Genomic DNA, 23,937 nt, shown 5'->3' on the forward strand with positions numbered 1-23,937 from the left:
AGGGAGTTTCCAACATGAGCCTAGAGAGAGCCAGTGGAAAGTCTTGGATTGGTCTGGCTGGGGTGGAAGACAGACTGTCGCTTTCATTTCAGAGTTTGGGGACAGTGACAGGGAAAATGAGTGTGGTATGCAGGAGTTTCTCAGACTTGAGGTATAAGGTCTGAAGGCTCTGGGGGTTCACTGCATCACTTCTAGTTCAAGTGCCTAGATTGGTCAGAGCAGAAAATTGACAGGTACTTAGTACCTTTTACGGTTCCAGACCTGTGTTAAGAAGGAAGTCTAACCACTGTCCTGGTGGAGAGACCTGGCAATCCATTTCTGGGATGCTCTGAAATCCTTTGGGATATCCATAGTGCAGCACGTGGGTCAGTGAGAGTTGGGGAATAACTGTGGGGGGATACCCCTTTGCTGCTGCTTGGTGCACAGCGTGGTGTCTTTGGGCAGGCAGTCATAGTACTAGGAACACTTCTTTTCCAGTTCTGAAGTTCTGAAGGGTGTGGAGATAGGAAGGCCAGAGTCCAGCTCTCTACTTTCTAACCTGGTAACTGGAGGGATAGAGTAAGTACTGTGCTGGTAACTGGGGAGTGATAGGATCCAGAGGCCTGCCTTCCTCTAAAGGTTTTCAATCTAATTGGGTTTCCTGGCTGTGGTTGCTGGGATTGGGTAAGAATCACCCCAAGTTCCTGAGCAAAGGGAAGAGAAGGTTAAGTCTGAGGAAATCCAAACCTTAGGAAAGGGAGCAATGCAGTGCCTGAAGGTCTAGAAGTGAGGAACTTGGGACAGGACTATTCACAATCATGGCTTGAAGGTGAGTGTCTGCTTGTGTGTGTCACTTTGGCTGTAAGCTGCAGAAGAGAGTGGGCTGAATGAGGGCATAACCATACCTAAAAAGAAAACATTTTGTCATCCAAGACATACCTGCCCTTGAAAAAGCGGCATTAGATTTTGGATCCAGATTTACGTATGCTGACTCACAGGCTTTTTGTTTATTAACAGTCTGTTAAAAGTAAACATATTAAAAACATTTAGAAAGCAGTCAGTCGGGGCGCCTGGGTGGCTCAGTGGGTTGGGCCGCTGCCTTCGGCTCGGGTCATGATCTCAGGGTCCTGGGATCGAGTCCCGCATCGGGCTCTCTGCTCAGCGGGGAGCCTGCTTCCTCCTCTCTCTCTCTCTGCCTGCCTCTCTGCCTACTTGTGATCTCTGTCAAATAAATAAATAAATCTTTAAAAAAAAAAAAAAAAAAAAAAAAAAAAAAAAAAAAGAAAGCAGTCAGTCAGTGCCCTGCTTATGGTCTGGCACATAATAAGCATTCAGCCTTGATGAATAAATAAACATCATTGTCCTTGACCAAACTGGATCCTGGCGGGTACCCTGTGAGTCCAGGGGGCTGTGGTAGAGTTTCGTCTTCTCGCTGGTAGAGACACCTTTGAAGGTGGAGGCCTTTCCAGGAGTGGCCCTCTGATTTCAAAGTTGTGCCTCCAGTCAGGGTTGTGCCAACTCCCCTGCCTTTCCCGGAACCATTTTGCCTTTCTCTGGCCTTCAGGTTCCTCTTAACTTGATCCAAGGAGAAAGCTCCTTCCTTCCTGTTCCCTTCTGGGCTCAGGTGGGCTTGCGCAGCCCTCTGTGGGTGATAGTGTTGTCTTAGTTTTGCCTGATTCCCACTATCTACCCCCTGCCTCAACTCCACCTCCACTTCCCCTTCCCATTCCTGACAAAGTGTCAGATCTGGACTGGGCAGTAGCCTTCCATCTTCATGACACCATTCCAGTCACCCCGCACACCAGTGCGCATGGTCACGGCTTTGCTCGGAAACCTTCAGTGGATTCCCGCTGCCTTCATCTGACATTCAAGCTCTCCACAACTAGCTCTTGCTTCCTTCTCAAACTCTCTCTCTCTGCTCCTCTGCCTGAATCCATTACTTCAACCAAAATTGTCCACTCATTTTTCCCAAATATCCGACCTGCTGCCTTTATCCCTTTTTCTTTTTCTATTTATTTATTTTTAAGATTTTAATTATTTGACAGACATCACAATAAAGCAGAGAGGCAGGCAGAGAGAGAGTGGGAAGCAGACTCCCCACCGAGCAGAGAGCCCAAGGGGGCTTGATCCCAGGACCCTGAAACCATGACCTGAGCCGAAGGTAGAGGCCCAACCCATTGGGCCTCTACCAACCAGATGCCCCCCTTTTCTCACTTTAAAAAATTTTTTTATTTATTTGACAGAGATTACAAGTAGGCAGAGAGGCAGGCAGAGAGGAGGGGAAGCAGGCTCCCCACTGAGCAGAGAACCTCATGTGGGGCTCGATCCCAGGACCCTGGGATCATAACATGAGCCAAAGGCAGAGGCTTTAACCCACTGAGCCACCCAGGTGCCCCTTTTTCTCACTTTTTAAAGAATACCACTTTTCTTTAAGATCTGCAAAGCTGCCATGACCTCTAATCACAAGGACTCTTCCCCGCTCCTTTAGTTTCATTAGCACAACTCATTCAACACCTCCCATACATTCCCTTGTATTATTATATATTGTGTTCATTCATTTACTATTTAATTTTAAAATATATTTTTGTAACCAAAAATTAATTAATTGTGGAACATCCAAACAATACATAAGTATACAGAGCAACATGTGAAACCTGTTCCCCCTCTACTTTTCTCACTCCCATTCCCAAATTAACCACCCATGGCTGCTTAGTGTGCCTCCTTTTGGTAGTTTCTTTTGTAAATATATATACCTCCACACACTTGGGGAGGGGTTAAAATATAAGTGTACTCCTTTCATATCTATTATTATTATAAAGAATTTATTTTTTTAAAGATTTTATTTATCAGAGTTCACAAGCAGGGGGAGCAGCAGGCAGAGGGAGGAGAGCCCGCTGAGCAAAGAACCCAGTGTGGGCCTTGATTCCAGGACCCTGAACTTAACCAACTCAGCCATCCAGGCTCTAGTCTTGTCCCTATTCTTTTTTTTTTTTTTTTTTAAAGATTTTATTTATTAATTTGACAGAAATCACAAGTAGACGGAGAGGCAGCCAGAGAGAGAGAGAGAGGGAAGCAGGCTCTCTGCTGAGCAGAGAGCCCGATGTGGGACTCGATCCCAGAACTCTGAGATCATGACCTGAGACGAAGGCAGCGGCTTAACCCACTGAGCCACCCAGGCGCCCAAAGCCTACAGCACCCGGTATTCCCAGGCTTTTTTTTAACATAAGGATACACACACACATACACACACATACATTTGTCTTGGAGGTTTTCCAAGTTAGTATAGTTATATATGTATTTTTTACAGATTTATTTTTAGAGAAGGAGAGAATCTCAAGCAGATTCCATGCTGAGCACAGAGCTTAACTCAGGGCTTGATCTCAACAACACTGAGATCATGACCTGAGCTGAAACCAAGAGTTGCTTAACCAACTACGCCACCCAGGCACTCCAGTATAGTTAGATATTTTTAATTCTGTTGGAAGTATTGCATAGCACAATACTTATTCAATATAAAAGACATTTGTCTAGAATCTGTTATGGGGGGGGTATTGTACAGCTAGTACCTAGGGGTCTCCAGGCATGATCATAACCTTGTCTTTGCCATCAGTGAGCTGGCTCTTTGGAGATAGGGAGAAGTGGGGCATACATAATTGCAACACAAAGGAAAATGTAATAATGTCCCCCAGAGTGTGCTGAGTGTTCAGAAATAAGTGACTTCTTAATAAGGGAATCAGGACTTTACAGAGGAAGTAATATTTGAGCTTGGTTTGGAGGAAGCATGACAGGTGAAGGAACAGCATGAGCCAGGGCACAGAGATGGAAACATATGATGCAGGTTCATCTGATGTCAGAGTATAGTCTGTGAGCAGGAAGAGGATTTGGGTCAATTCATAAATGTTTATCAATCTGTCTATGTAGCAAACACTATACTAGGCAATGAGAATATAGAAATGAGAAAGATGAGGTTGCTGTCATTAAAAGGCCTTCAATTTAATGGAATAAAAGCCAAGTTTGGAAAGGCAGATTAGGACCAGATGATAAAAGTTTTCAACTGGCATGTCATGGAGTCTGAATTTTATTTGCTGGGCAATGTGGGGCCATAGGCTCCATAACTGGAGCTGAGCAGATAGCAGCAGTGTACAGAATGGGCTAAAGTAGGAGACGCTAGGGATTGGGGGGCTTAGAGTGCTCTCTCTCTCTTTTTAAAACCAGGTAGCAATTCATTTATACCTCAGTTAAAAAGTGTCTGGTGGAGGCCCCTGGCTAGCTCAGTGGGTTGAGCATCTGCCTTCTGCTTAGGTCCTGATCTCAGTGTCCTGGGATTGAGCCCTGGGTTGGGCTCCCTGCTCAGTGGGGAGTCTGCTTGTCCCTCTGCTGCTCCCCCTGCTTGTGTGCACTCTTGCAAATAAATAAATAATCTTAAAAGAAAAAAAGTGGTAGGCAGTCCAGGACTGGAATGGTGACTCTATGGTTATCAAAGCTTAGATGATGACTTTTTTTTTTTTTTCAAAGGACTTTAGGTATGCCTGAGTGGCTCAGTTGGTTAAGTGTCTGCCTTTGGCTCAGGTCATGATCCCAGGGTCCTGGGATCAAGTCCCGCATCAGGCTTCTGCTCAGTGGGGAGCCTGCTTCTCCCTCTGCTTGCCACTCCTGCTTGTGCTCTCTCTCCGACAGATAAATAGGATCTTTTAAAAATTAATTTATTTGAGAGAGGGAGAGGGAGAAGCAGACTCCCTGCTGAGCAGAGCGCCCCGGGCAGGACTCAGTCCCAAGACCCTGGGATCATGGCTTGAGCCAAAGGCAGATGCTTAACCCACTGAGCCGCCCAGGCGCCCAGGGCTCAGACTTCTTTTTGCTTCACCGTCCTTGCACATAGCTTCATCCTCATGGTCACCTCATGGTCTGATGTGACTGCTAGAGTGTAATTCATCTCATCTATATGCCAGGCAGCAGAACAAAGGAAGGGAAGGAGCTGGAGGAGAGGAGGAGGAGGAGCACACAATGATACACTTCTTAGCTGAATTAATTTTCTTTTTTTTTTTTTAAGATTTTATTTATTTATTTGACAGAGAGAGATCACAAGTAGGCAGAGAGGCAGGCAGAGAGAGAGAGAGGAGGAAGCAGGCTCCCTGCTGAGCAGAGAGCCCGATGTGGGACTCGATCCCAGGACCCTGAGACCATGACCTGAGCCGAAGGCAGCGGCTTAACCCACTGAGCCACCCAGGCGCCCCTGAATTAATTTTCTTTAAGGGGCCTTGCTGGAAGTCCAGGACAATATTTCCAACACTTCTGCTTATGTCTTATTGGCCAGAACTTAGTCACATGGCCTTATCCAGCTTTGAGGAAGACTTGAAAATGTAGTTTGTGTTTATTATTATTTTTTAATAGGAAGTATAATTTGAAGTATAATTTGTGCAGTGCAATGCACAGATCTTCTCATATAGTTTAAGTTTTAACAAATGCATACACCCATGTTAGCCACCTCCCTATCAAGATATAGAGCATTCCATCATCCCTAGAAATCCCCTCCTCCTGAGGGGACTTCTTCAACAATTCCAAAGAGGTAATGGCTTAATTAGGGTAGTAGCCTTGGGAATGGAAGAAAAGCTTGGAGAGGTGATGGAAGGACAAATCAAAGGAGACTGGTTGATGTGTGAATGAGAGGAGAATTTAGGAGAATGCTAACAGCAGAGCCACTAACAGAAACAGAAAATTGGAAGGGAATTCTAGATTGTTACAGATGGGATGGATGGAGAAAAAGGAATGAGAGTACAGTATTGGGTGTGTTGATTTGATGTACTGGTCAAACACCCAGCAGGCAGTTAGTTGTATCTAGAGCTTGGGAGGGCATCAAATACAAGAGAGATGCTGAAGAGGACAGGGACCAAGAAATGACACAAGAATTTGGTGACTGAGCTTAATGATGACTTTTGGAGGGAGCAGAATTCAGGTGCCATGGCCTGAGTGGGCAGTGAGGGTTTAAATAATACAAAAGGGGACTGGTTGTGTTGCCCAAAACACTTTTAAAACCCCTTTAAGAAATTGAAGTCCTTGGGGGTACCTGGCTGGCTCAGTCTATAGAGCCTGAGACTTGATATTGGGGTGAGGTCAAGCCCTAGGTTGGGCAAAATAAACATAAAAAGGTTGTAAGTTGCCCTTTTTACAAGCTTGCTGATAAAGGAGGAGGGATAGGTCGGTGTGAGGAAAAGATCAGGGATTCGCCCCATCCTTGCAGGAAAATAGCTCCTGGCTCTTTGAAATTATCTTTCCAAAGAACAGGCAGACAAGACAGCTCCCTGCCTCCTGTGACCTCCAGAATTCAAGGTGAATGGCTGGAAGAGGGACTGGGGTGCCCTCTCTAACAACCGCTGGGGTGGGTTGGGCCAAACAGACACTGCCAGGACAGGTGTGAAGACACCTGTATCTTTTTTTTTTTTTTTTTTAAAGATTTTATTTATTTATTTGACAGAGAGAGATCACAAGTAGATGGAGAGGCAGGTAGAGAGAGAGGAAGGGAAGCAGGCTCCCTGCTGAGCAGAGAGCCCGATGCGGGACTCGATCCCAGGACCCTGAGATCATGACCTGAGCCGAAGGCAGCGGCTTAACCCACTGAGCCACCCAGGCGCCCAGACACCTGTATCTTAAGAGGAAAAACCAAAGACCCAACACGCGGGACTCAGGCCGTCCTGAGTTTGAATCTTGTCTCTGGCGCCACCTAGCTAGAAGACCTTGGGCAGGTTTCTTAACCTGAACTCATCTGTAAAATGGAAACAATTATGCCTACCTTTCAGGGTGGCTTTGAGGATTACAGAAAAGTGACTGGCACACAATAGGTCATCGTAAGTGGGTGCCATTAAGTGACACAGCCCCTCGCTATGGGACAGAACGGCCAACGGGTGGATCCTAAAACGCGACCTCCCGATCTCTGAGGGTAGGGAAGGGCTCCCGGCGGCCTCCTCCCTCCAGGAGGTGGGGACAAGGTGGAGGAAGGGCTGCTGGAGGAGGAGCTGGCGCGTTGCGACCCGCCCCGTCCCGTCCACTCCGGCCTGGGCTCCGAGGGAATCGCTGTCCTAGGCGCCGTCACCGGAGCAGCCTGTCCTGGTGCCCCGTGCCTTGCCCCGCGTCCAGTCATGACCCTGCGCCCCTCACTTCTCCCGCTCCGTCTGCTGCTGCTGCTGCTGCTCAGTGGGGTGATGTGCCGGGCTGAGGCTGGGTTTGAAACCGAAAGTCCCGTCCGGAGCCTCCAAGTGGAGACCCTGGTGAGGAGAGGGTGTCCCGGGGCTGCGGCGGCCGGGCCTTGGTGGGGAACGAGGGGATCGGAACGAACCTGGGAGCCGGGAGGAGAGCGAGTGCGGGAACTGATCTGGGGAGTGCTGGGTGTCGGGGCCGGAACGGAATCTCTGGAGGAGCCTGCGTGACTCCTGTAGTCCGCTCGTAGGTGGAGCCCCCCGAGCCGTGCGCGGAGCCAGCTGCTTTTGGAGACACGCTGCACATACACTACACGGTGAGGGATCTGGGGGGGCCGGGGCGGGGCCCGGGAGGGGGCGGCGCCCTGCTGGAACACGTCAGCGCTGGCTGGGACACGTGGCAAGCGGTTCGGGAGTGAAGCTGGAGCTCCGGGGTCGTCGAGCACGTGGCGGGGGGAGGGGCGCGCCTCCTGCCTGCCCATTTCCCTTCCCAGCTTTTCCGCCAGTTCCACTCCGGCTCAGAGAACCGAAGGGTGGGGAGATCTCCGAGAAGCGCCAGCCCCTTGGGGCTTCCTGTTGCTTTCTGCTCTGAGGGGAATGCTGGGCTGCAGCTGCGAGGGGGTTGCCGCCGCTGCCCCCGGGCCCAGGTGTGTGTGGTGCCCTGCGAGGTGTGCGCTCCTGCTGCTCTCTCCCCACAGGGCAGCTTGGTAGATGGACGCATTATTGACACTTCCCTGACCAGAGATCCTCTGGTTATAGAACTTGGCCAAAAGCAGGTGATCCCAGGTATGTGGCCAGCGCCTCCCATTCTGTTTCTTCCTGACCTAAGCCCTTCTTAGCCCCCTCAATCCCTAAAATACGTTGAAAATGCCACCAGGACTCTACCAGTCACCTCCTGAGGTTCAAACCGGCTTCTGACACTCCCTTTGCCCCACACCCCACGGATGACCAGGGATTTGAGAAGTGGGGAGCTTAGTTGAAGGTCATAGGGAGCGTTTGATTCTCCTCTCCTGGGCTTTGGGGGATGTAGGTAGCTTCCTTTCAGTTGTGTCTTCTTCCTCAAGGTCTGGAGCAGAGCCTTCTAGACATGTGTGTGGGGTGAGTATCAGAGCAGAGGTGGGCTTGGGCACCCCCTTTGCATGGGTGGAGGCTTACTTTGCTGTCCTTGCTCCTCAGAGAGGCAGAAGAATGTGTGATAAAAGCTTTGCACTGGGCAGGTCCAGGTCATTGGGAACCTGAAGGGCATCCAGAGCCACAGTGCCTCTATGGCTATGGGTTCTGTTGGAGTTGCTGAGGCATGTGGGGGGACAGAGACCTTTCCTGGTCAACCTGTTTGGTGCTCAGCTGGGAGAGTTCATCATTTGGGGTGAATATCCAGAGTGTGTTGCTGGTGGGGCTGAGGTGGGGCCCACCTGGTCCCACCCCAGCTGTGATTCATATTCATTCCCTCAGAGAGAAGAGAAGGGCAATCATTCCCTCTCACTTGGCCTATGGAAAACGGGGATTTCCACCATCTATCCCAGGTAATCTGACTAGTCCTCTCTGTCAGGCAGTCAAAGTACCCAGTCCCTCAGAGCTTTGTCTGGGGCTTGAGATAGTCTAAATCCAGTTTGCTAAAAAGGCCAGAGGTGGCTGGGCCTCCTTCTGTAGGGCTGCTGCTTTTTTCCTCTTCAGATCACCAATAGGGACTAGACACATAGAACCCATTAAGGCTCCCTGGCTTCTCTCTGGCAGATAGCACCTTGTTAGGGAAGAAATACTGACTTGAGCCACTTGGGTCTGTTGCCTCTGCTAGCTCTCTTTCATGCCTTTTCTCCACGACTCCAACCCGTGTCATTTGTGCTGTTGGCATGGCTTCTCACCACATCTCCACCCCTCCTTTCAGCCTCCACGAGGGAAGAGGCAGTAAAAATCATCACAGTCAAGTAATTTAAAAAAAAAGCAAAACAGGGGCACCTGGGTGGCTCAGTGGGTTGAAGCCTCTGCCTTTGGCTCAGGAAATGATCCCCGAGTCCTGGGATTGAGCCCTGCATCAGGCTCTCTATCTACTCAGCGGGGAGCCTGCTTCCTCCTCTCTCTGCCTGCCTCTCTGCCTACTTGTGATCTCTGCCAAATAAATAAATAAAATCTTTAAAAAAAAAAAAAAGGCAAAACAAAAAACAACTTTTAAAAGCCAAGCCCAGGGATCTGGGTGGTTTAATTGGTTAAGCATCTGCCTTTGGCTTGGGTCATGATTCCAGGGTCCTGGGATCGAGGCCCGCATCGGGCTTCCAGCTCAGTAAAGGGCCTGCTTGTCTCTCTCCCTCTGCCTGCCACTCTGCTTACTTGTGTTCTCTATCTCTCTGTCAAATAAATAAATAAAATCTTTAAAAAAAATTTAAAAAGAAAAAAAAAGCCAAGCCCACCCTATAACTTTAAAAGCTGTCAACAGGTCCCGGGACAGATTTCCCAAGATGCAGATCTCTTGCTTTGGGTTATAACAGATGTTCTATTAGCTAAAATGTTTTGTACTTCAGAGTATTAGGATAAAAGTTCTTATCCTAGTTCCAACTTAGAGGAAGAAGCGCAAAGAGGGTCATGGGACTAAAGAAAGCTTTCACCCAAAGCTCTATGACCTCCCCCTTTCTAGTATTTGCCTTTCTCCCCTGACTCACTCCTGTTCATTCACCTGCTCCTTACTTCTTAAGCCACCTCCTTCCTCTGTGATGAAACATCTGTGTTTTCTTACAGTCACATTGCATGGACTCATTGGTTGGTGACATTTTAAAATGTCTAGGTTAAAGCCAGTTCATTTCAGCCCTGCAAAGATTCTGTCAATGTGGCTATTTGGAAATGGGAGTTCTCGGTAGAGGGGTTCTCGGACTTACCAATGGAGAACAGCCTGTATGTCTTAGATCCACAGAGTTTTCCTGTCCTGTCTTAGACTTGTCGCTGAACACAAGCCACATTTATAGATTTGGGGTAAACATAACGATCAGTAGAGTCTGCCCATAACCCTTCTCTGCTTTTGTCTAGAGGAACTCACCATGTTTAAATCTTGCCACCTTCGTAGTTGTTGCTTTTGTGTGGCCTGCCCTCCCTGCTTTCATTTAGACTCGGAGCCCTGGATAAAATGCAGAGATTCTAACCCTTGCCTCCTCTCTGCCTTCAGCGGATGCAGTGCTGCAGTTTGATGTGGAGCTGATTGCACTGATCCGAGCCAACTACTGGCAAAAGCTGGTGAAGGGCATTCTGCCTCTGGTAGGCATGGCCATGGTGCCAGCCCTCCTGGGCCTCATTGGGTATCACCTATACAAAAAGGCCAACAGACCTAAAGTCTCCAAAAAGAAGCTCAAGGAAGAGAAACGAAACAAGAGCAAAAAGAAATAATAAATAATTTTTAAAAATTTCTCTGGATTCTTCACCTGATACTTTCTGAGGCTACTTCTGTAAGTGGAAATGAGGGAAAGGGCTGGGGGAAAAGGCATTCTGAGTTGGATCCTGCCTGACATTGGGGTGGTTGGAGGCTCTGGATCTCCTCTTCCCCTGCCTCCTCTTGTCCTAACTTACTGCCAAGGACCTGCACTTGAATGTTCCCGTAGGATCTCTACATCCCAAAGGTATGGGTTCTGGCCCTCTTAGTGCCCAGAACTCGAAGAAGCAGTGCTTCTTGAACAGCGAGCCTCCTGATAATTGCCTGGCTATTCTCTTCACTCTCTGGGGCCACTGTATTCCTAGTATCTTCCAAATAGACTGCGCTCTCCAATATAGCGAACATAGAAGAAGGAGCTCATAAACCCTCTTGGAAATTTTTAATAGCAAAGTCTTCAGTTCTCTCAAAAAAATTGTTTGGGGTTTGAAAAGCAATCTTCTTCTATCACAGGATGTGGGAGATCACGTGGGCTGCTTCAATGATGTTGTAAGTGGCTGGAGGTGGTTTGTCACCTGGCTGGGTGGTAGGTGTGGACAAAGGCTGGGGTAAGTTACTGCGATGGTTGACGATGAAGAGTGGGTTGAGCTGGCTTAGCACTTCGTCACTCACTGAGATGCCATCCAAGTACTGCTTCAGCATCTCCCGCAACTTCCTATTGATTTCTGATAACTGGGCATGTCTGTGCTGGAGGCTCAGTTGCTCCAGTTTCACTTTGTTGTACCTTTTCCAGAAATTCTCCATCCCTGTGTAGTTCACTATCACCTGGGGGTGGAGAAAGGTACGTGTTGAGGCCCATTCCCAAATGCAGTCCCCATGGCCCATGATCGCCAGCATCGGGTGGTGGCCCAAGGACCCTAGGACCTTTTACCTTTGTGAGCTCCTCAGTAAGCTCCTCTGGGTAAATTTCTTCTATCTCCTTCTGCTCCTCGGGAGTCAAAACTGTTGAATAAAAAGGCAGCACTTTTTCTTCCTCGGTTTCAAACTTCCTACATATTTCAGCAAGTTTCAGGATCTTTTCACCCTGTCAGAAGCAGGAAGAGACCTTTTATTAGGAAACGGGGTGGGGAGGGGAAATAAGGGAGGTGGTTCCCCTGCTTAAACCCAGGGAAGCTATTCACCCAAATGTGAGACTAGAGTAATGACTGCATCTAACACAGAGTGCTTACTACGTGCCAAGCACTATTCCAAGTACTTTACAGTCTGAGCAAATTCATGATTCATTTAATTTAAAACATAAGAGGGGAGGGAACGTGGAAGACAAAAGGTAGTCCAGACATCCATGCAGGCAGGAAGCAAGAGAAAGCCCTCTACCTTTCTCAAACCCCTTTCACTTTGCAAGGAGCCAAGTTCCTTGGTTTTTTTTTTTTTTGGGGGGGGGGACTGTCCTCTCCCATTACCTTATTGACAATCTTTCTCAGGGCCTTGAGGGTGGCATTACTTTCCAAGGTGAGTTTGACTAAGTTTTCCTGTGATAGTTCCCGGGCCTGAGTCCTTTGGGCTTTAAGTTTTCGCAGCTGGGCAAGGACCAGCTCCTTGTCCTTACGGAGGTACTGGTTCTGTTCTTCACTCTCACGGTTGTGCATCATGATCTTGCTTTTTAAAATAATTATGGAGTCCTGGAGGGATAGAGGTAGGAGGAAACCCTTGATGAGCTAAAGGCCTTCAGTGAGACAGGTAAAAGGACAACCTAGGGACTGAAATCCAAGGATCTCGTTTTTCCCCAACCAGTGACAGGGTCCAGTGGAAATTGGGAGAAGACGACCAGGGGATAATGGAGCACTGAAAGCAGTGAGTATTTCCAGTTGGCTGCACTCACCTGTAGTCTCTGTATTTTTTTCATCTGTGCTTCAATCTCTTTGGAGCTCTTCTCATCTTTCACCTTCAGAGTCTCAAAGGCAATCTTTTGGTCTTCTGTGGCATCAGTGTAATTCTTGAGTGCCTCCTGGAACCTTCTCCACAGGTCTTCTACTATGTTCTCCAGTTGCAGTCTTAGAAAATGCTTCTCTTCTAGATTCTAGGCACCAAAATAGCCAGTGCTTGGCTGCCTTGCCTCCAGCACCCTCCCCCTCTTGAACGGTTTATAACCTAGTACAGTGCAGAGGTTGCCAATGAGAGTGCCTACAAAGACCAGGCAGATGATGTAAATAAGAGCTATAAGCTAGAGGAGGAGGCCTGTGGTGAATCAGAGAAGAAATGTTTCATGGGCTTTGGGGGTGGTGCAGAGCATATCTGCTCAGCTCCACACCAGTGTCCCCATTTGGAATTGGGACCCAGTATTACCAGATCTTTTTTTTTTTTTTTTTTTCAAGAGAAGCTAAAATTTTGGGTTTTTATGGGTTTCTCCCATTTTTAGTTTTGTTTAAAAAAAAATTTTTTTAAGATTTTATTTTTTTATTTGAGAGAGAGAGAGAGCACATGAGAGGGAGAGGTCAGAGGGAGAAGCAGACTCCCCGTGGAGCTGGGAGCCCAATGCAGGACTCGATTCCAGGATCATGACCTGAGCCGAAGGCAGTCGCCCAACCAACTGAGCTACCCAGGGACCCCAATTTTTTTTTTTTTTTTTAATTAAGTAGGCTCCATGCCCAACATGGGGCTTGAACTTATGACCCTGAGATCAAGAGTCTTATGCTCTACAAACTGAGCCAGCCAGGCGCCACCACTGAAATTTCCCAGTTTTTAAATGTAGGAAGCTTATTTTAAAAATTTAAAAAACACTGTGGAGCAAAACAAAACAAAACCCATGCCCAAACCCAGGTCTGCAGGATACCTAAATGTGTAGCCTCTAGGATGGTGGAAAGCACTTTGGGACAAGGGCAGACCTGGATTTTCCTGGTTCTACCACAGTGCAGCAGCATGACTTTGGCAGATCATTTTACTTCTTTGGGCCTTAGTTTGTTCATCTGCAAATCACAGGTGAATCCAGATGATCTCCTTGGTGCCTTTTAGCTCTAAAGTTCATTTCCTTGACATTTTGGAATAGTATTCCCAGCTAATTTCTACAAAATTACAAAATGCAGTAGGGGTACAGGCATATTCTTGGTTGAGTTGGTTAAGTGTCTGTAGGCCCTCCAGTGGCCTTGAGCATTTTTCTCTCCCTTCTCTCCCAGCTCTTGCCCAGGTACTCTCCCTCCATACCTTGTTTTTGAGATCATCCCACATGCTCTGGAACTCCAGCTTACTTTCATACTCAGAATCTATATAGTTCTGCTCCATGGCCATGAAGACATCTTGTAGGTAGTGAATCTCTTTTTCATGCTGGTCAATAATTGTCTTCCTGCAGGAGATAAGACACTGTCCCTGCTCTGAGGGATAAAGCTTATGGACCAATAACGACCATTCAGCGCAGTATGTAGAACTGTATGAGTGGTACAAACTCCTAGGTACTTGAAGGATCACAGAGGGAGGGTAGGCTCTATTCATATTAGGGTCAGAAAGAGTAAATAAGATTATTTTCATCTTTGAACAGGGAATACATTCATTTGATATGAAAAGCAAAGAAGTATAAAAGGTTTCAGTGAGAGGTCCCCCTCCCCTCCCTGTCCCCTGCCAGATGGGTTGGAGTTTGATAGCTGAAAGTAGGTGGTGAGGGTATTAGAGGGAGAGACCTGGCACGGGCATAGGGAAGCTACGGCTATGAGCTTAAACCTGCGTTAGTTCAGAAGGAACTCTGGATGTTCTCTGTGGGGGTCATGTCATAAGCAAGGTGGGATGCTCCAGGTTGCTGGCCGTCTCCGTAGAGGTAGCTCCTTAACACAGGTTCTGGATCCCCTCCTGGACTCAATCCCCGATTTCCTCATAGGCCTCCATACCTTTCGGTCTCAAACTCCTTGGTTAGGGCTTCCAGCTCCATGTTGTAGCTTTCCTCTAAAAGACAGAGCCGGCTTCTCTGCAGGGCTAAGAGCTGGTCGATGCTGTGCAGGTGGCTGCGCAGGGCATGGGCGTACTGCTCCTCTGCTTCCGACAGGTCCTTGGCTAAAGACTGGGTAAGAAACAGAGTTCCTATTTTGGCTGAATGGCATCAGTACAGGAACATAAAAGTGTATTCAGCTGGATGGCGTGAATGGCATCTCCCCCGAGTTCCTAATGCCAGCTCTCTGGCTCTAGGAGGGCTGGTTCTCTTACTCGTGATTGGAAAGTGTAGGTGACATCATGGGACCCCATGGAGCCAGGCAGTATCCTAGGGACAAAAGATATTTCTAACAATGAGGCTACCACTAAAAGGGATTGATGAGGACGCCTGCGTGACTTAGTGTGTTAAGCCTCTGCCTTTGGCTCAGGTCATGATCTCAGGGTCCTGGGATAGAGCCCCACATCGGGCTCTCTGCTCAGCGGGGAGCCTGCTTCCCCTCTCTCTCTGCCTGTCTCTCTGCCTACCTGTGATATCTATCAAATAAATAAAATCTTTAAAAAAATAATAAAAGGGATTGAGGATTCTTGGAGAAATGGCTGCTCCAAGGTCTGAGGTAGAACATAAGCGAGTAGAACCTAAGGTATCTCATACAAGATAGCAGAGCAGCTATGAAAGACCAATGGCGTCATGTCAGAAGAACTCAGAAACCAAGAAAAGTGTCTTACTGGAGCAGATTGTATCTTCCAAAGATGGGCATGACAATATTTGCTATCCTGCAGTCTTCTGCAACATGACCTTGCCATTCCTCCATCAAGAGGTATTCTCTCCTTCTGTCCCCTTGAATGTGGGGAGATGCTGTGACTCTTGGACCATGAGGATATGGTGGAAGTGACACTGTTCCAGCTGCAGGCATAGCCCTTATGGGACCTGGCAGCTTCTGCTTCCTTCCCCTTGGAATGCTTGTTCTTGGAACACTCCCTCCAGGAATCCAGCTATCACAGTGTGAGCAGGGCAGTGCTCGGGGAGGAGCCATGTTAAGGCGTTCTAGTCAACAGCCCCTGAACTCCCTGCCAGCTGACAGAATCAACCGCTGGCTGCCTTAGACATCCAGTCCAGTCAAGCCTTCAGTGACTGTAGCCCCAGCTGACATCTGACTGAAAATTGTAGGAGAGACAGCAAGCAAGCACCAAGTGGGTGAACTAGATCAATGAATCATGAGAAATAAAATAAATTGTTGTTTTAAGTCACTAATTTAGGGATGCCATGTTATGCGGGATTGGATAACTGGAACACTTCACTGGCAGAAGGGGCAACGTGAGCATTGATAAGGGTAAAAACTACAATGGACTGAATAATATCAGTTATGTTTATGAATTCGTAAGGATACTTAAAAAAATCAGTTACCATTGAGAATACCAGACAACCCTTTTTTTTTCCCGTAATGGTGTATAAAGGGCAAAGAAATAATCAAGCATTTATGCTGCCTTTATTGTATAAACTATACCTCCTGGTAACTGAATGCTCAATGACAGAAGGTATCTCTTTATAGCAGTATTCAAGCTAATAAATGAAAAAGGAATGATACTATTAGAAAATCAGTATTTTAAACAAGATGGGATCAGGAGGTAGACAAACTATAAGAGACTCTTAATCTCACAAAACAAACTGAGGGTTGTGGAGGGAATGGGGGTAGGGAGAGGGTGGTTGGGTTATGCACATTGGGAAGGGTATATGCTATGGTGAGTGCTGAGAAGTGTGTAAACCTGACGATTCACAGACCCTGGGGCTAATAATACATTACATGTTAATTTTAAAAAATCAGCATTTTGCAACCCCCAATGAATTAATGGATAATCAACAGCTACTAACATCACAAAAAGAGATAACCAGGCAGGGTGCCTGGGTGCCTCAGTCAGTTGAGCGTCTCACTCTTGATTTTGGGTCAGGTCACGATCTCGGGGTAGTGCCACTGAGCCCCCCCCCACACACACACCCCTGGGCTCCACGTTCAGCAAGGAGTTTGCCTGAAGATTCTCTTCCTCTGCCTTTTCCCCTACTCACCCATGCTTGCTTGCTCTCAAATGAATAAATCTTTAAAAAGAAAGAGAGATAACCAGACATATGTCCTTGGTTGATGGAAGAATATGGAAGAATACAACACCTCCAACCTTCTAGATTTAATTACCAAAATTTAGGAAATACAGAATACAAAGTATTTGTTAAACTACAATATAGAATATGATGCAGTTATTAAAAGAAAAAGAGAAGATCTTTATGGGCTAATGTGGAATAGTCCCTAGGATAAATTGTTTGAAAAAGACAAGGGGCAGAACAGTATGTAGTTCTACCATTTGTGTAAAAAAAGGTTTACTCATGAAACTACAATGATTGAGAGAGGCCCTGCGTGGCTGACAGGCACTAGTGGGAGGGCACTTTTCTCTGTATAACTTTATCTTTTCAATTTTGAATAATGTGAGTGTATTACCTATTCAAAAAAGTAAAACAAAATTAACATGAAAGAAATGGGTGCCTGGCTGGCTCTGTCAGTGGAGCATGCAACTCTTGATCTTGGGGTTGTGAGTTCAAGCCCCATGTTGGGTGTGGAGGTAACTTAAATATAAAATCTCTTTAAAAAAGTAAATGAAATAAACAAAAAAGGATTTAGTGAATGCCTACACGATCAGACACATTGAGACACTCACTGTAAACCACCACAACCTCTGTACAGAGCTAGCTTTTACCTTATATGTTTGGTATGAAATAGCATCTTTTGAGATAGATGCTGATAATGGAAGCCTCTTCATTCACTTAGCCAATGTTTACTAAACGTGTCATTACTGGCACTGTGCTGGGTGCCAAGGATTTGGGGATGAAAAGACATGCTCATTGCCCTCCAAAGGAGCTTGCAGTCTTGCAGTAGGAAAGGAGTTACATAAACAGAAATTTACTGTATAACCTGAAATTGCTATGAGGTTGATGATTGACCAGTGACAATGGGATATAAAAGACTGAATGCCTGCATCTGACTAAGCGCACCATGGAAGGTTTCACAGGACAGATGTCATTTGTAGCACTCCTGAAGGAGTAAGAGTTTGCCAGGAAGACTGATGAGATGGGGAAGAGAGACTTCCAGATAGAGGGAACAGCATGTGCAAAATCACAGGTAAGAAACAATGTGGGGTGTGTGAAAGGTACAAGGAGAGGCCAGATCATGAAGGGCTTTGATGTCCTTTCCCTAGAGTTTGGACTTTTTCCTGTGGAAGTGGGAAGCCACTAAAATTTAGGCAGTGGAGGGATGCCTGGGTGGCTCAGTTGGTTGGGCAGCTGCCTTCGGCTCAGGTCATGATCCCAGCGTCCTGGGATCGAGTCCCACATTTGGGCTCCTTGCTCGGCAGGGAGCCTGCTTCTCCCTCTGCCTCTGCCTGCCATTCTGTCTACCTGTGCTTGCTCTCTCTCCCTCTCTCTCTGATAAATAAATAAAATCTTAAAAAAAAAAAATAAAATTTAGGCAGTGGAATAACAGAATCAGATTTTTGTTTCAAAAAGATGATCCTGGTAGTTGTGTCTACAGTTGTGTCATCTCAGGTGGCTGGGCACGAAGGCTGGAAGATAAGAGACTGTTGGAACAGTCCATATAAGAGAAGATGCCCAGGTCTCCCCTGCAGCAGGACAGTGGGGAAGGAGAGCAGAGTATAGCTTTGAAAAATACTTAAGCAGAGGATTTATACAAAACTTGGAACAGAAGTCAGGGATGGAAGCAAAGCCTAGGATGATTCCCAGATTTCTGTGTTGAGTGGTTTGGTGAATGAATGGCACTGGCCACCTGAATTGAGTGTAAGGAAGACCAGATTCTGGAAAAATTGGTTTGGGCCTGGCCAGGGAAGAGGAAGCTCCTGAGCTTGGTTGTGAGGACAATGCAACAGCGCGGAACAGATATCTAGGAATCTTGAATAGAATGATGTGGAACTCGCGAAAGAAATCCCGGCTGGTGTTGCAGAACCTGGAAGTCATTGATATAAAAGTGGTATTAAAGGTCAGAGTAATGAGGGGCACCTGGGTGGCTCAGTTGGTTATGTAGCTGACTCTTTGTTTCAGCTAGGGCTGTGAGATCGAGCCCTGCGTCAGGCTCTGCGCTCAGTGAGGAGTCAGCTGGAGATTCTCCCCCTCTCCCCAACTCGTGTTCTCTCTAAAAGAAATAAATAAATGAAATCTAAAAAAGTTAAGTCAGGGTAATGAGCATGACTGTCTAGGCCCTAGACATGTGTTAAAGGGCGAGATGGCCAGACTCAGAAACGTGCAAAATTAAGTTCAGGCATTGGGAGAAAGGAAGATAAACTCACAAAGAGGATTCTATATATATTCCCGAGGCAGGAGAAAAGCCAGGAAAGAATGATGTCATGGAAACCAAAGGGGAGTTTCAAGGAGGGCATGAATAAGAAAGTGCCACAGGGGGCACCTGGGTGGCTCAGTGGGTTGAGCCGCTGTCTTCGGCTCGGGTCATGATCTCAGGGTCCTGGGATCGAGTCCCGCATCGGGCTCTCTGCTCGGCGGGGAGCCTGCTTCCCTCTCTTTCTCTCTCTGCCTGCCTCTCTGTCTACTGTGATCTCTCTCTCTGTCAAATAAATAAATAAAATCTTTAAAAAAAGAAAGAAAGAAAGAAAGTGCCACAGGGGCACCTGGGTGGCTTTGTTGGTTGAGCCTCTGACTTCGGCTCAGGTGGTGATCTCAGGGTCCTGGGATCGAGTCCCATGTAGGGCTCCTTGCTCATAGGGGAGTCCGTCTGGCCCTCTCCCTCTGCCCCCTCCCTGCCCCCCGCTTGGGGTCTCTCTCTCTTTCTCTCTAATACATTAAAAAATAATAATAAAATAAAATAAAGTATCCATGCCACAGAGGACTCAGGTTAGATGAAGACTAAATGATGGAAAGTATCTGTGATTCAGGCCTGGTAGTCTTTACCAGAGCAAGTTCCTAGGGAAGAGGGGAAAGCAGTTGTGGGATTCAGGGTCCAGAGGAAGTGAAGAAGTGGAGATAGCAAGAGTCAGCAAGACCGCTAACATTTGCACATTTAACATGGGTAGGTTCGGTTCCTCAGGAATGACCCTGAAGGCGCTTAATTAGCAGTGTGTGACTTTCCTAAGCGGGGACCGGCAGCATTAGTTACAAAGCTGGAAGCTAACTAGCTGGAGGGTGAGACTGGCCACGGCTCAGCGTCCTTAAACGAACCCTGCTGGTTCTCTTCTCCTTAAGTATTTGATAACTGCCAATAAGGGGCTGAAGAAGTCACTTAAAAAGCCATAAGGTACAACCAGTGGGGTAAGGAATTCTAATATATAGTGGTTTTTGCAAATCTGGGGATTCTTAATATGTATCACTTGAAAGCTTGCCCAGGTCTACTGAAATTTTTTTCCCTCAGGGGTTAGGGTGTGAAGGAGAGATGTGTCTTTTCAATAGGGCCATGCCAGGCTGATTATATTTTGCTGTTACTGTGGGATTTCTGTTGTTGTTTTAAGATTGAAAAGACTAAGGAGGAGTGGTAAACAGAGGTTAAAAATAAGTGAAAGAAGGTCTCCCAAGAGCATATGGCTGTGATTGAGATGCTTAGAGAGTCCTTACCCATGGATATCTCAGATTCACCCAGGGCCAGTGAACTTGAATCAAAGAGGCCCAACAGAGTTTGGTTAAATAAAGCACCAGAGTAGGAGGAATCAAAAAACTCATGCTCTCGTTCCAGCTCTCTTCCTGACTGGCTGTGTGACATTGGGCAAGCCACTTCCCTTCTCTGGAACCAAGTCTTCTCATATCGAAGTGAAGGTGCGAGACTAAGTTCAAGTCACTGGGTGACGTCTGCTGTGCCTTACAACTCTAATATTGTATAGCGCTGGTTTCAGGTGGTAGATGACCAAGGAAGATGGCTACGCTGAAGCAGGGGAGAGGGAGGACAGCCCAGGAGTCCACTTTTCATTTCAGTGAAAACTGGCATTACTAATGCTGGCTTCATTACAGTCTGCATGTTAAAAGGGCTTTAAGATTGATTAAAAAAATTAGGGGTGCCTGGGTGACTCTGTCGGTTAAGCGTCCAACTCTTGATTTCAGCTCAGGTCATGATCTCAGGGTTGTAAGACCTCTGAGCCCCATGTCAGGCTCCACTCTGGGCATAGAGCCTGCTTGAGATTCTCTCTCTTTCTGTCCCTCTGCCCCTCCCCCATTCCTCTCCCCCTCTTCCCCCCAAAATTGATTAATAAATTAATTCAGTAGGCCCATTCTATTAAGAGATCAAGGCAGCCAGGTTTAAGTGTTTCCTTGGGAAGAGCGCCTACCTTGATGACACTGTCCTTGCAGTCCACCACTCGTTCAAATGTCTGGCTGAGGATCTCAATGTCCTTATGAAGCTCTCTGGTCTTGACTTCCCTAAGGACCGTTCTCCACTGTGTGTTAATCTTGTTAAGGTTCAGAGCACTATTGTGCTCCTCCTTGGCCAACTTGTCCTGTGTGAAGGAATAAATATGCCCCCAGAAGGTCAGGGCATGAAGCCATGTTACAGTAAAACAAACAAGGTCACAGGTTGTCCCTGACACCTTACCCTTTGTCTTTTTTTTTTTTTTTTTTTCATAAAAGACCAAAGTTCCTGATGACTAACACTCAGGGAGTTCCTGTTCTTGTTTTTGGGAGGGTCTGAAGTAAGGAACAGCCTGATGGCACTTTAGGGGGGGCAAGTGTGAATTTCTTTCAGGTGAAGACATCAGAGCAGGATGTTGTTTGTAATCTCTAGGGAATATATCAGAATTTCAGACAGCTCAGGCACCTCTTGTCCCAGTCTGGGGCTCAGCTGTGACTGTCAACCTCTTGCCCCACTCCGTGCTTCACAAAGAACTGCCTCCTCCCCAAACAGTGTTGCCAGAAATCTGAGTATATTTGGGTTTCAAGATTTCCGGAGCAGGGGAGGCCAGAATGAACATAGGCTGCCTCAACGCGAGGGTCAAGGCGACAGGGCCGTGCAGGGAGTGGGTGGGGTTGGGCAGAGAGTAATGCAGAAAGCCATCACCTTCAAGAACTGGCTCAGGAGCCTTTCTTTCTTCTTGGCCATCTCCTCCTCTGCCAGCAACTTCTGCTGAAACAGAAGCAGCTGCTCCTCATCGGACAGGGGCAACTTGGCCTTTTTCCCTTTCTTAGCCATAGCGGGGGCGAAGGGAATGGAGCTAGTCGAGGATCCTAGTCCGCTTTGGTCCCCTTTAGAAGAAGGAGGAGGAAAACGCCCCCAAAGAGGGCCTTGCGGAACTGCCCCTGGATGGTAGTGGGACTTTAGATCTCGGTCCTCACACAAGAGAAAGAACTTGGGACAGCGGTGAGGCTGGGGTCTGGAGCCCAAAGACGCGTCTACGTCTCCTAGCAACGAGGATCTCGCTAAGATGGCGCTGTGAAAGGCTAGGAGGAGAGACCTTGGCTTGGGGCGCCCTCTGCTGGCTGGAGGACTGCAGTCAGTTTTTGAGAGATGGTCGTTTCACCTGGATAAAGGTAGCCTCCTCACTGAACATTTTAAAACTTTTGGGGGGGCGTTATTTTTCATAGAGTGTCCATTTTAGCATACAGGTAATAACAGATTTTGAAGAGAATCTGGAGAAATGGGAACCTTCACACTTCGCTGTGGAATGTAAAATGGTGTAGGCACTTTGGAAAACAGTTTGGCAGTTTCTTAAAATGTTAAACAGAAATTTACTGTGTGGTCCAGCAATTTCACCATTACATATCTGTCTAAAAGAAGTGGAAACGTATCCAAAACAAAGAGTAGCACAGAATTGTTTTTAGCGGCATGCCTCATAATAGCCCAATTGGAAAAAACCCAAATGTCCACCAATGTGTGAATGGGTAGACAAAATATGCTCTTTTCATACAATGGAATACTATTCCGCAATAAAAAGGAACAAATTACGGGTGCATACCACCACATGGATGAACTACAAAAACACACTTAGTGAAAGGAGCCACGTACAAGAGACCACATATTATAAGTTTCCATTTATATGAAATATCCAGAAAAGGCAAAGCTAAAAAGTAGACTACCAATTGCTTGGAAGAGGGAGAGGGGAGATTAATATAACATGTGCATGAGAGATTATATTGGGTTGATGAAAATGTCCTAAAATTGAATTATGGGGGTGTCAGTTAAGTGTCAAACTCTTGAGTTTGGCTCAGGTTATGGTCTTGGGGTCATAAGATCAAGCTTTTTGTCAGACTCCATGCTGGGCATGGAGTCTGCTTAAGATTCTCTCTCTCCCTCTCCCTCTGCCCTTCCCCTTTCCCACACACACACTCTTTCTCTAAGAAAAATTTAAAAATAAATGAAAATAAAATAGATTTATGTTGGACAACTTGATGAATTTGGTTTTAAAAAAGAATTGAATTGATATTTGAAAGGGGCAAATTATATGATAGGCAACATGTACCTCAATAAAGTCTTTTTTTTAAAAGACAAATACAATTTTATTTTATTTTCTTAAAGATTTTATTTACCTATTTGACAGAGAGAGATTGAGGGAGAGAGAGCACAAGCAGGGGGAGTGGCAGGCAGAGGGAGAGGGAGAAGCAGGTTCCCCACTGAGCAGGGAGCCAGATGAGGAGCTCAGTTCCAGGACTCTGAGGTCATGACCTGAGCCAAAGGCAGATGCTTACTGGACTGAGACACCCAGGTACCTGACAAATACAATTTTAATGCAATATTTTGAATATCTAAATTAATGCAAAAAGTCCTTAATGAACAAAACATCATTTTATTTTATTTATTATTTTTAAATTTAAATTCAGTTAATTAACATATAATGTATTATTGGTTTCAGAGGTAGAGGTCAGTGATTCATCAGTCTTATATAATATTCAGTGCTCATTATATCGTGTGCCTTCCTTAATGTCTATCACCCAGTTACCCCATCCTCACACCTCCAATAAAGTTGTTTTAAATGTGAGATATAATGATGTATTAGGGTTCTCCAAAGAAACAGAACCCATAGGATGTATGTACATACACACACATCTGATGTTTTCGTCTGAGTTCAAAGGCCTTAAAAGACCGTATTCTAGCTCAACAGTCAAACAGGAAGAATTCCCTCTTGCTCAGCATTTTTTTCCTATTCAGGCCTTCAGTTAATTGGTTGAGGCTCACCCACAGTATAGAAGGCAATCTTTACTCAGTCTACTGATTCAGATGTTAATGTCATCCAGAAATACCTTCACAGACATACCCAGAATAATATTTGACCAAAATGTTTGGACACCTTGTGGCTCAGTCAAGTTGACACAGAAAATTAACCATCACAGGTCTACCTCTTCTCAGTTCACATCTTCTTAAACTATATTTAAACTCCAAATAAAGACCATAGCAAGATATAATACTTAAATACTATGATATAAAGTCATAGGATACTAAGGATGGTGATAAGGAAATAAGAGACAAAAAAAACAAAGATATTTTTATACACACACACATATACATATTCATAGCAAAACAAGGAGGA

The 23,937-nt window shown here is 46.3% G+C and overlaps 2 protein-coding genes across 2 annotated transcripts; one reads left to right on the forward strand and one right to left on the reverse strand.

Annotated features, from left to right (window-relative positions):
* The first annotated feature begins 6,972 nt into the window (after positions 1 to 6,972).
* On the forward strand, positions 6,973 to 10,558 carry FKBP11 (FKBP prolyl isomerase 11). Its single transcript, XM_059185493.1, has 6 exons — positions 6,973 to 7,241; positions 7,421 to 7,486; positions 7,868 to 7,955; positions 8,234 to 8,267; positions 8,622 to 8,692; positions 10,321 to 10,558. The coding sequence occupies exons 1-6, from the start codon at positions 7,113 to 7,115 to the stop codon at positions 10,536 to 10,538; spliced, it is 606 nt and encodes a 201-aa protein (XP_059041476.1). The 5' UTR covers positions 6,973 to 7,112; the 3' UTR covers positions 10,539 to 10,558.
* Positions 10,559 to 10,945: 387 nt separating this feature from the next.
* On the reverse strand, positions 10,946 to 21,819 carry CCDC65 (coiled-coil domain containing 65). Its single transcript, XM_059185492.1, has 8 exons — positions 21,474 to 21,819; positions 20,749 to 20,916; positions 14,391 to 14,560; positions 13,717 to 13,855; positions 12,398 to 12,595; positions 11,979 to 12,197; positions 11,450 to 11,602; positions 10,946 to 11,343 (listed from the first exon to the last, which is right to left on the reverse strand). Exons 1-8 carry the CDS (start codon positions 21,603 to 21,605, stop codon positions 11,026 to 11,028), a joined length of 1,497 nt encoding a protein of 498 aa, XP_059041475.1. The 5' UTR covers positions 21,606 to 21,819; the 3' UTR covers positions 10,946 to 11,025.
* Positions 21,820 to 23,937: the final 2,118 nt, after the last annotated feature.

This window comes from Mustela lutreola, chromosome 8 (assembly GCF_030435805.1).
Source record: "Mustela lutreola isolate mMusLut2 chromosome 8, mMusLut2.pri, whole genome shotgun sequence".
Lineage (NCBI taxonomy): Eukaryota > Metazoa > Chordata > Mammalia > Carnivora > Mustelidae > Mustela > Mustela lutreola.

Coding starts and splice junctions, on each gene's coding strand:
- CCDC65 (XM_059185492.1), bottom strand. CDS start 21,605: ATGGCTAAGAAAGGGAAAAAGGCCAAGTTGCCCCTGTCCGATGAGGAG. Junction 11,603..11,978: donor TGAGAAAGATTGTCAATAAG/GTAATGGGAGAG, acceptor TGCTTCTGACAG/GGTGAAAAGATCCTGAAACT. Junction 11,344..11,449: donor TTACTGAGGAGCTCACAAAG/GTAAAAGGTCCT, acceptor CTCCACCCCCAG/GTGATAGTGAACTACACAGG.
- FKBP11 (XM_059185493.1), top strand. CDS start 7,113: ATGACCCTGCGCCCCTCACTTCTCCCGCTCCGTCTGCTGCTGCTGCTG. Junction 7,242..7,420: donor GCCTCCAAGTGGAGACCCTG/GTGAGGAGAGGG, acceptor GTCCGCTCGTAG/GTGGAGCCCCCCGAGCCGTG. Junction 8,693..10,320: donor ATTTCCACCATCTATCCCAG/GTAATCTGACTA, acceptor CTCTGCCTTCAG/CGGATGCAGTGCTGCAGTTT.